The 12,170-nt window shown below is 40.5% G+C and overlaps 1 protein-coding gene across 18 annotated transcripts in view; it reads left to right on the top strand.

Annotated features, from left to right (window-relative positions):
* NDRG3 (NDRG family member 3) overlaps positions 1-12,170 on the top strand; it is a 66,593-nt gene that overhangs the window by 13,928 nt on the left and 40,495 nt on the right. For 8 of the 18 annotated variants that reach the window (XM_081560195.1, XM_081560193.1, XM_081560201.1 and 5 more), the window contains 2 exons: positions 128-229; positions 8,893-8,928. In XM_081560195.1, the coding sequence (XP_081416321.1) occupies positions 173-229; positions 8,893-8,928 (93 nt within the window). In that variant the 5' untranslated portion in view covers positions 128-172. Of the gene's footprint in view, positions 1-127; positions 230-3,904; positions 4,001-8,892; positions 8,929-12,170 lie in introns of all 18 variants that reach the window. The other 10 variants (XM_081560202.1, XM_081560206.1, XM_081560207.1 and 7 more) reach the window with 2 other exon arrangements.

Here is a 12,170-nt window from a genome sequence, read left to right as displayed (position 1 = left end):
TGCCTTCAGCACCCTGAGCAGTGCATGACACATACTAAGCTCTAATATTTGAATGAATGGATGTAGTGTGACCATTATGTTTCCAACTCCTAGTTTAATCCTTTTGCTCCACTTCTCTTCGTTTCAGAGTTACTGATTTATTCTTGAGAATCCTCTGCTCTCATCTGTCCTCATGGATGAACTTCAGGATGTTCAACTCACAGAGATCAAACCACTTCTAAATGATAAGGTAAAGACTGCTGTTGTCACTAAACTATATGTAAGTCCTTTCTTCTATGGTTAGTTTATTTTCTATATTATCTGAATAGTAACTGAAAACATATTTATCTTGACTTTCTGTGGGGAGAAGACTTTAAAAAATATATTTCTTAACCTTCTTCTTGATGTCTTGCCTCTCTTTCTTCCTACTTTTGTTTCCACCAGCCAAATTCAGTCAGATTATCCTTGACATATTCCTGTTCTACAGATAGAGATGTTAAGCAGAAAGTATGAGTGGGGTTTGATTTAGAATCCAGGTATTGTGACTTTTAATTTCTATAAGGAAAACTTAGCATCCATGGCTGGTAATGCACACAGGCTGCAGTGCTCTCCGTAAGGTTTGTCCAGTCTGTGATGTGACCTCTCCGTCTACGTTGAGGTTTTCATCAAGGGTGCCTGGATGTTGGTAATATAACTCATTTTTCTGTTCATCTCAGAGAATACACAGTGAGCATCATAGTTAACAGTCACCAGGATTCAGCAGGTAAAGAGTGCTGTGATGATAAGAGTTACCAAAAAGCTGAGAAAGGTTTATCCTCTCTCTTCTCCCTCTCCATTCAGTAAGTGTGCCTGAAATTCCTTCTTTTAAGCCCTGTTCTTTTGATGTATTGTCATTGTCCCCTATTAAATTACTCTTCTAGCTTGGTATGGATGAGCTCATGGCATCCTTTCCTGGGGAAGTATTGATGGAAAGGGTAAAGTTGGGTAGGGTCAGGATGCCAGCGGGGGCTATACCAGAAGATGCTGTTGCTTGTTAATCTTTTTTTCCCCAAAGCAGGGCCCTTCACCTACAGCTTCTAGGGCTGTTGGCTTACTCTGTTCACTAATTTGCTATTGAAACCTGTCAACCCCATTCTTGTCCCTGTGACCTCATCTCTACCCCTATTCCCACCCTTTCCTTTATCTTTCACCAGATCTCTTGCTCTCCCCCTTGGCAAACTGCACACTTTTTAAACCCTTATTTGGCTTCTTTTGTTGCTTCCCTTCATGTTTTCAGAAAACTCTCCTTTAAGTACTGAATTTTGGTGCATGTGAAGGGCTGTGCCCAAATGATGGGCCACAAAGAATAGGAAGGAAGTAGAATCTGCATCTGTAACGCTTATGTACAGCCACCGAAATGAATAGTTACAAGGCAGGTGTGGGTAGGCAGTTTAGCTTCAGGAACATAGAAACATATCCTAAACCTGAGTGATCACCAGAATCAGCTAGGACCTTGTTTAAAAATACAGATTCCTGGGTCCCCACTCTAGAACAACTAAATTGGAATCTGAGGGGGTGGGGACAGGGCACACACACCCCTCTATGATCACTGGTCCTCAGCCTTGGCTGCTTATTGGAATTACTTGGGGAGATTTAAAAATAACCGATGCCTAGGTCCTACCTCCAGAGATTATGATTGAATTGGTCTGGGGTGAACTTTTATAAAAGCATCCAAAAATTGAGAACCATGCTTAAAGTGATTCTGATTAGCCAGTGTTGGAAACCTATGACCTGATGGATCTCAGACATTTGAGGACTGGGGTCCAGGTAAGAGGAGGAGTCTTCCCTGACCTTGGAAGTCCACAGGATGCCTGAGGCACCTACATGAAGAATTACAGGAGTTAATTGACTGGATGTCTCATAGAGAAGACAGCTGGAAAAGAAAACATTCTGTGACTGTAGCCACATAAAAACATTGGATTAATGTTTGGGTCCTCATCTCTGAAGCTATAGTGATTCCCTGGCTGTGTCTGATGTGTGCCCAAGTGCTATGAACAGAATTATGTCTCCTCCCCTAAAATTCATATGTTGAAGCACTAGCCTCCCATGTGACTATACTGGAGATAAGGGCTTTTAAGGAGATGACTGAGGTTAAATGAGGTCATGTGGTAGAGCCCTAATCTGATTGAATTGATGGCCTTATAAGAAAAGTGAGGGAGAGGGAAAGAGAGATCCACCGTCTACCTCCATCCCTGGACAGATGAGGAAACACGGATGGCGGCCATCTGCAAGCCAAGAAGGGAGCTCTCACCTAAAACCAAACCCTGCTAGAACCTTGATCTTGGACTTCCAGGCTCCAGAACTGTGAGAAGATAAATTTTTGTTGTATAAGCCATTCACGCCGCCTGAGCAGTCTGAGATACCAAGCATTGTCTCACTTCCTAACATCTGTTAGCTCCTCTTCGATATGCCTGTGCTGTTCCTACCCACTTCCCACGCTCCATCTCACGCCTCTGTCTCCCTGGGAGGTGCTCCTAGCCCATCACTATTCATGAGCACTCCCCCTGCTCCAGCCAAGCTTTATAGAAGTAGATTGGCACTAGGCCCTCTTCAGATGGTGTCATTCCCGAACAAAGCCTTCTACCCTATTCCACCCCCGACTCCCCAGTATATCAGTGCTCTGCCTTTGCCCAATAAGTTGGGTACTTTTCATACATTTTGAAAGGTATAATGACAGTAGTGCTTCTCATCCATTATTTCATTTGATCCTCCCAAAGGCTTGGTGATTTAGGACACACAGATCAATTTATTCTCATATTGCTGATGAGGAAACTAGGGCTAAGAAAGGTGAAGTAGCTTACTCAGATTGTGTACCCAAGAACACGTGCTGTGGGACAGGGTTTCTTGATCTTGGCACTATAAATGTTTTGTTGTGGGAGGCTACCCTATTCATTGTAGGGTGTTTAACAGCATCCTTGGCCTGTGTACCCAATAGATGCCAGTAGCATCTTCAAGTCATGACAACCAAATTTGTCCCCAGACGATATCAGATGTCTCCTGGGGGTCAGAGTCTCCCCAGTTGAGAACCACTGCGGGTAGGGTATAAGCTTCCAGATTTGAATAGGAAAACAAGTCTTATTTAAAGTTTTTAGTTTTCAGGGAGGTTTTATTTTTGCCTAATAGCCTATCCTGCTGTATTTGCTGGGTGCTTTACATACCTTCTCTCTTTTAATCATCAGAACATTCCTTTGAAATAGATAGTCTTCCTCACTTAGTAGATGAAAATCTGACTATAAGGCTTGCCCAGTCAGGAAGTGGCAAAGCCAGGACTGAAACCCAGACCTTTCCTACTCCTCAACCTGAGGCGTTTCCACTGTGTTCACCCTGTAGAAGTTTTGGCATCACCTCTGAGGCTTGCCCTCTCTCTGTAAGCAGAAACCTAGAGGTTCATATCATTTCGCATTCTTTCTGTCCATTCTCCTCCTAGATGCATTCTTAGTCAGAGATATTGTTGTGCCCTTCCAGGTTTCAGGGAGCTAAAGGGAGTCTAGACCCAACCTGAAATGCAGAAATTTATCCTGAGCTGACTATAAGGAAGCATTCTCAAAATAGCTTTAAGCGAGGCTTATGTTAACTTTTTTCTTGTCATTTGTTGGTACTTTTCCCATTTAATTTTAGTATGCCTGTGATTTTGTCTATGGCTCAGAATTGTGAAGAAGTGGGTAATTTTGCCATGCTTGTTTTGGCTCCAGTGAAGAAAAGAAGCACCTGCCAGCACTTCTGTGTGGGTTTTTTTTTTTTTTTGAGACAGAATTATATGAAATGATTTTTTTTTTTAATAGCATTTAACCATTTTCAGAGCATTTTCACAAGTACTATCTTAATTTGAATCTCCTAACTTCTTGTGAAGGAAGTAGTTAAAGGCATTTTTAACTCCATTTTACAGATGAGGCTCAGAGAAATTATGTGACTTGTCCAATGCTGGTGTCTACTGAGGTGGTGAAGCCAGGACCGGACCCCATGGATGTTGACTTCAGCCTTGGTCAGGGAGTCTCAGGTTCTTCCCACCACCTGTTGCCTCTTGTAGCTGGTTGTTCCATCCTCTTCCCCCCAACCTCCACAGACCTGTATAAACAGGAGAGCTCCCTGATTTGTGCTTCATTTTCCCTGCCTTCCTTTACCTACCCTTAGTTCAGATACTGCTGAGCCTGTGGCAGCCAAAGACCAGACTTGAGAAAATAAATGGGAGACCACAGTTGGCTTCAGCAGAACTGGGGACCTACCAAGAAGGGGAATAAATATTCAGTGGGGGGAACAGGAACAAATTGTTAATTTGTTTTGGTTGTTACAGTAGGAAGTGAGGTAGACCCTCTACTGGTGACTGGAAACAGAAGGTAGGAAGGATATTATAAGAGGAAAAGCAGGAAGAACCCAGGGATGAGCATTTTAGTCATCTCCAGGGCAGCAGAGACAGGCAGAGATTGTTTTGTTTGGTCTTTAATTTATTTTTAATTGGAGGATAATTGCTCTACAACGTTGTGTTGATTTCTGCCATACAACAATGTGAATCAGCCATAAGTGTACATACAGCCCCTCCTTCCTGAACCTCCCCCTACCCCACGCCCTCCAAGGTCTCTTTAAAAACAACAGCAACACAGACTTATTGACATTTTCATTAAAGAGCATTTGTGAAGTGCTATTAATATATTGCTTGTACAATTTCCCATTTTTCTACTTTTTGCTGGTAAGAGTTATCGTCCTTTTTTTTTTTTAATAGACATGCCATATTTTATTCTCTTTGACAGTCTTTAATCTGCTGTTTCTAAAACTTTTCCTGTTTTAACAACTGTACTTTAGTTCCAAGCTCATCAGTTGGATGTCACTCTTCCTCTTTGGTATTCATTTCTTACTCAAATTGACTATCTCTATTTTGAGATGCTCATATCTCATGCAGAATGGTGTTTATTGCCTTTACTAAGTGCCAGAACTGGGAACAGGGTAGTGAGTCAGACACTGCACCCCACATCAAGGTCACCAAACAGGTAGATTTGCCCCAAATCTCCTCCTGTTGGTAGTTGGTTCTAAGGTCTGTCTTTCTGTTTTATCTATTGCTTTCTGTCTTTTGAAACTATATGTTAATCTTGACTAGATCTCATAGTGGGAAATTATATTTCTCTTCTGCCCAGTTATATTTCTATAACTGTCCAGCAGTTACTTGATTTTTAAATTCTTCTCCTTGCCTTCCCCCCTTTTCTCATACTTCTCTTCATACACTGATAGATTCTCGGTTGCTTTTTGCCTATTCTCCAGGCTTGAACTGAGAGAATTACTTTTTTAAAATTTACTTTCTTGACCTTCTTCATTTACCTTCTGCACTTGGCCTAGAGCCTCCACCAAGAAACATGCCCCTTAGCTGGCTTCTACCTTGACTGCAACTTTCAGTTATGATTTCTCTTTTTCCTTGATTTTTTCTTTTTTCCCTCTTCCCTTACATTATTCTGTTGTTTTAATTTATTATCTTGAATCCCTTTCTGTTGCTTAAGTCTGCTTAGTGCAAGAATCTCTCTGAACATGGAATTAATGCTATATTCAAGAGGGACAGAAAATAGAAAGAAAGCACCCAGAGCCTGGAAGTTTTGTTGGAGTGGAACCCTGCGCTACAAATATCGGAGACAAATAAATCCCCAGGGAAGTGCCCCAGGGAGGTCTTTCCCCTTCCAGAATCTATCTAGTGAGCAGTATTGAATTTTTAATGAGTTCAGAGAATTTGGCTTTGGTTGACCACACTCAGATCGTTTGGGGACCAGCTAATGATCTTCGCTCAGAAAGTCTGGGCACCAAACACAGTCAGACTGACCCAGTCATATCCTTTCTCCAAGATGATTGATCACTCATGAAGCCTGAAGCCAGACTCCAAGAGGATCTGACATCTTTTTAAAAAAAAAAGCCAAGAAAACAAGTGTTAGTCTTCCTCTGATTACTAGTATCTTTTCTTTGGGAGGTGAACATTGCGTAAGGAATGTGAACCATTTTCTTGCTAGGTTCTCAACAAAGATCACTTTGGTTTCAGGAGAGAATTGCATCTTTCTGCCTTTGGCATTTCCCTTTGTGCTCATCTCAAGCTTCAGCCTCACAAAATGCTTCTTGACTGTGATCACAAGATAGTGAAGAAAGGAATTCATGCACAGCAACCGCTGCTTCTCAAACTGCTCATCAGAATTTGTGTGTCTCTGTTCCAGGACCAAGATTTTAGTTCAGACTGGAGTGATTTTCCCTAAGCTTTCTAAATAATCTCTAAGGGAACCTCTGGGAGCCCAGTAAGATTGAAGCTCTAATATGATCTGTTTTGATATCATTATAGATTATTTCTCAAAAGATTAAGTGAGTCTTTAAATCATATATTACAAAATACTAAGTTACAGACATATTTTTTGTGCCACACCAAATCTTTTTTTTTTTCTGTCTGTTTTTTTTTTTCCCATTGCAAAAGGTGAAGTACATGCTCATTGTAGAAAAGTTTCAAGAAAAGTGTAATCACCCATAATCTTTCTATTCTGAAATAGTTGCTATTGTTAATGTTTTGATATTTTTCTTCTAGTCTCTTTTGGTGCATATTTTAATGTAGTTGAGGTCAAACTTTGATGATTATTTTATAGTCTATATTTTTATTTAATGACTGGGATGCAGTGGAATTTTTCTGTTGTTTTTCCCCCAAAATCTTAACAGAAATTTGCCAGTATTTAATTTTAAATTATGTTGGGTTATTCTTTTTATAAATATACATCAAGTACCTGACTTATACTTGGCCCTGTGCTGAATGTGGTGGAGGGTGCAAGTTGAATCAGGGATTGGAGCTCACTGGCTGGTCACTTACATCCTGCTACAACAATCTACCCTAGTCCATGAGAGGGTCCTCCCTTTTGCTTCTCACAGTCATACTAGAAATTAAATACAATGACTTCTCTGAAGGAGGTCTCAGGAGTTGTGTGGGGCCAGTGGGGGCCGTGGAACACTATTGATCCTTTTTATCAAAGGCAGCATTCCTTGGGAATGTGCTATCTGCGTGGCATCGTAGTTGTCTCTCCTTGCTGTGACTGCATCAGACTTTATTTTGTGAGCTTGGTTTCATGCCGGGACTAATACCTCAGACTAGCTGTCTCCACCACTCTCTCCTCTTCTCGGTGTCATCAATAGTCTCTCTGTGATTGGTAATCTATTGTGACTTTTCTGCCACCTGTAGAGAGATAAGGGCTGCTCATCCATAATCTGGAGAAGGCAATGGCACCCCACTCCAGGACTCTTGCCTGGAAAATCCCATGGACGGAGGAGCCTGGTAGGCTGCAGTCCATGGGGTCTCGAAGAGTTGGACATGACTGAGCGGCTTCACTTTCACTTTTGACTTTCATGCATTGGAGAAGGAAATGGCAACCCACTCCAGTGTTCCTGCCTGGAGAATCCCAGGGACAGCGGAGCCTGGTGGGCTGCCGTCTGTGGGGTCTCACAGAGTCGGACATGACTGAGGTGACTTAGCAGCAGCAGCTGCCATAATCTTATTCCTTCAAAAGCTCTCTAGATTGGCCCTGTCCACTAGAAGTTTCTGCAGTCAAAGGAAATGTTCTGTATCTGCACTGCCCAGTAATACAGTAGCCACTGGCCACACGTGCGTGCTGAGCATTTGAAATGCAGCTAATGTGACAATGAGACTGAATTTTAAATTTTAGTTTAAATTGGCAGCTGTGGCTATTGGCTGCCGTATCGAAGAGTGCTGAGCATCATCCCAGCTGCTTCCACTAGTTCCTCTCAAAGGAGGACAGTTTGTTTCTTTGGGTGGCTTTTTTTGTGTTTGTTGTTCTTTCTTTACCACGTGGGGCTGTGCTTTTAACCTCTCTGCTTTGTCCTGCCAGCAGTGTGAGTGGTAGGACACAGAACTGTTTCTAAGAGGATCTTCTTGACAGGAGATGGGATTGCTTAGTGCTCCCTTGGCATCAGAGACCTCGATCTTCTCTGAAGGGGCAGCTTTGGATAAGGTGCTTATTATCATTATAGCTCCACGCCTTCTGGAAGGTGGACGGATATAACAGTTTCTGAATGAGGGTAATGAGGTTCGGGAGGAGCTTTTACTTTATGAGTCAGAAGGGTTTTTTTACTCCCAAAGACATCACTCATTTACCCTTTTTATACTCTTATATCATACTCTTGCACCTCTGGCATCTGAAATATTACAGAAATGCCTCTGAGTCATTACCATTGATTTTTTTTGGCAATCCAACCTTACTATGATACAATGTCTTCTTAGAAGCTTGGTGAATTCTCCTTGGATCTTTTGACTATGTCCTACTTTTTAAACAATTCAGTGATTTGTCCTTTATCCTGTTAGCAGTTTCCTAGGATATGCCAGTGTATGAGGAACTGCGTTTTCTCTGTTTCCCTCCTTCAGTGACACTGCCTTTCTTCCTTGTTAAATTTCAGATCTTTCATTCCTGACCCATCTGTATCTTTGTTTTTGTCTTCATCCGTTCTTTGCTTCCTTGTCCTGGGCAGGCTGGCTCCTGTCGGGGTTGGCCTCCAGCTCCTTCCCTCCCAGGTACCTCCCGTGTGGACTGTGAACATGTTCTCAGACTCTGATCCGTGTTTTCTCTCTTCTCACACGCTCTCCCTGCTCTCCTTAGGTAGGGAGACAAGTTACAAGCTTTACTAGGAAACCAGACTCTTTTCCTTCATCTTCACGGGAAGCCTGCCAAAGTGTAACCCCATCACGAAAGACTCCCCTTTTGCTAACATGCATTGCCTCTGAAGCCTATTGATGAGAACCATTTTAGTTTTATGGCAACCAAGAGGCTGGACATGCACTGCTTTCACTGTGAACTGAATTTGCTGCACATTTGGGGAAACCACATGGGGAAACTGACTGTGTTTTCTGCCTTCTGTTGACAGAATGGTACACGAAACTTCCAGGACTTTGACTGTCAGGTAAGGACTGTACAAGCACCGAGGAGGGCTGTGTACAGGATCTCTGCAGTGCTTCCCTCCCTGTGCTGGTGGTCTTGTAGAGGCGGATCTCTCTTCATAGCTGATCATGATTCCTTCGTGTTCTTTTGATCACTGGATCAAGTTTATTTAAAATGATTTGCTGTTGTGTTCAAAAATTGCTTGCCAGGTCCCTGTGGTTGTAGGTTATTGGGTGGAGCTGTCTTTTTGCAATTAAGATCTCCTTTCCTCAAATTGATACTTGAAACTGTAATCTCGAGTGCCATATGGTTGTCACCTCACAGCAGAGAAGGTTAGGGGCAGTCAATTTGGAGGGGAGACTTTACTAACAACAAAACCTGTTCTAAAAGAAAGATTTAGTGTTATTAATACAAAAAGCAGATGTCCCTTGGCTCTCTCTCTGGGACACAGAATTCAACCTGACTCATTAGTATTTTCCTAAATGGTAGTTCGTCTTAGACTGCTTTTGCCTGTAGCTCTGTTGCTAATTTGAAAATCCATAAAGGAAACCAGCAGTTCCATCTTCCTACTTTTATCTATTGACTGGCCCTGAAAGAAATGGGAAGGAGGAATAAATACAGGGAAATGGATACCTTACAAACCCATTCAGCCCAACTCTCCTACTTTTGGGGTAGATGTGGTAAGTGGCTGTCAGAGGCAACACGAAGGAGACTCAGAGCATACTAAGCAGGAATGGAAGGTGCAGGGAAGGCAGCTTCCCTGTGTCCAGGATTCAGCCAACTTGCACACCCACAGGCAAATCATTATTTTCAGGTACGCCTTTTATGTTAAGTACAGTGGAATCTCTCCATATTAGCGTTAGAATCAAAAGGAGAAACTAACATCTGTCTCATAGGCAACCCAGTTATATCGTAATAATTTATTGGGTACCTAGTATAGATAACAAACATACATTTCTCTAATCCTTGGAGCAATATCACAAGGTGGTTTTTTATCAGAAATGAGGAAATTAAGAATCAGGTTTCATAACTTGCCATGGGTGGAATTGAAGTTGAAAATCCCACTTTGTTCTGAATCCATCACCCATTCTTTCTCACCTGGCAATGTGCAGAGCTGAGATGTGGCAAGGAGTTGAGCTGTGTATAAAGCTGAGCTTCCTTAGCAAGACAGATGAGACTGAGACTCATTGGAAGGGGCAGGCTCACAGCATTGTTACAGATTTTTAAATCCCTGTGCCAAACACTTCTTATTGTGACTGTTTGGTATACTTTATGTATACCACATAATCAGCCTGCTGCTGTTAGGAAATCATTTGTTGTAGACTCTTTACTCAAAAACAAGAAGCCATATTAATTTTTGGTAAATGGTGGCAGTCAAGTTTTGGTTTAGTTGTTTTTAATTTGATCTTTTGATCTAACTTCAGTTATGGTTTAGATTCTAGGTTGAACTAATTGAATTGCATTACTCTTAATATTTGATATAATTTACCTAGAAGGAGATCATTTGAGAGGGTAATAGTAAAATTCAGGGTGAAAAATTCCAGAAATAGTGTATATTTTCCTACTTTAAAAATGTGAAAGCATTTATTTTCATCAAATTGGACATGCTGCTAAATCATAATATTAAAAAATTGTGTGCTTATAGCAAAACAGATATAAAAATACCAAAAGGTAAAGAAATAAAAATCACTTGTTATTCATCACTGTTAATATTTTGGTGTATATCCTTTGGGATTCTTCTCACATATAAATATACTTAGATATAAATGAAATTGAGTTTTAGAAATTGTATTATCAACTACTTTTTAATACTAAGACTTAAAATAGTCTGACAAAATTCTTTGTATTTTGGATGAAGCTTTAATATAACAGCGTGTTCTGGCCTCATTAAATATAACTTTTAGTTCAGTTCTGATACAAATGGAATGATGGCAAGTGTATGTCACTGTCAGTGGTTATGAATGTACAGGTTGTCTGTGTTCTAAAGAAGAAAAGATCATAGGCCCTTCTTTTTTTCTCCTCAGCACCCATGAATGCACTTCATTCTCATTTGTCTCTTTGTTAAAGGCTTATGTGGTGTTCTGGAGACTGGGGGTATCTGGGTCAGGAGTTTGACTACAGTTGATAGAAGGCCTCAGAGGTAGGAACTGTGACGTGAGACATCTATAGAGTGGCAGGGTGTACCTGAAGGCTTTTTGGAAACCACTGGGCATTCTTAGGAGACAAAGCAGAACAAATCTAAAGCTAGCATTGTTACATTCAGCCTTGGCATCGGTGTTGTTCTTTAGCATAACTGTGGCATGGGACTAGCTGATGAAGCAAGTTCCTCTGGTCTCTATCTTGCCTTAGAAAAATCTTGACTGAATTTGATGATATTCCAGGAAGTTATCTTAGCATCACAACTAAGCTCATAACTTCAATCTGAACTGTCTTTTCTTCCTCTGTTTTCTTTACTAATCCAACTACATGCTTCCCTTCCCCCCAATAATTGAAAATATAATTAAAATCATACCATTTCTTTTGGTTCTTTGATTGTCCTAGTGACTTCAATACTATACAGCTCCCTTGAGGCAAATAGCAGTTATATTGAAATTTAAGTAATGAGGGGAGGGGTGATTAGAGGTGAGGTACTTGGAATTGATGTGCAAGGAGAAAACCTATTGCAAGTTGAAACAATGAATCAACAGACTTACTGTTAATTATCTACTTTGGTGCTGCTTAATTGTCTTCTGCTTGTGAGAATGTTTAAAAATTTGAAATTAGAACTAAGACAAATGCTGTAGCTTCTTTGTGCATGTGATATATTGCTTTCAAAAATAATTATACTAGGAAATTAAGAGGCACAAATTTATATATCTTACTATGTATAAGATAAATAAGCTACAAGGATATAATATAGGAATATATTATGTAATTAATATGATATATACAATATAGGATATATTATATAATTAATATAATAATATATAATATAGGAATATATAAAATGGGAATATAGCACAGGAAATATAGCCAGTATTTTATAAAAATTTTAAATGGAATATAATCTATAAGAATTTTGGATCACTATGGTGTACACCTGAAACTAATATATTGTAAATCAACTATACCTCCACTTAAAAAAAGGATTAGTAAAATGGGTACAAGGTTGGATAAATGCATGATAATTGAGTGTAGTAAAATATTAATGGCAGACTCCAGGTTGTGGGTATACAGATGTTCACTGTAAATTCTTTCAGCTTAGGTGTATGGTTGAAAGTTCTC

This window comes from Giraffa tippelskirchi, chromosome 13 (assembly GCF_054371585.1).
Source record: "Giraffa tippelskirchi isolate mGirTip1 chromosome 13, T2T-mGirTip1v1.2.pri, whole genome shotgun sequence".
NCBI lineage: Eukaryota > Metazoa > Chordata > Mammalia > Artiodactyla > Giraffidae > Giraffa > Giraffa tippelskirchi.
This window is presented reverse-complemented; position numbering and strand designations above follow the sequence as displayed.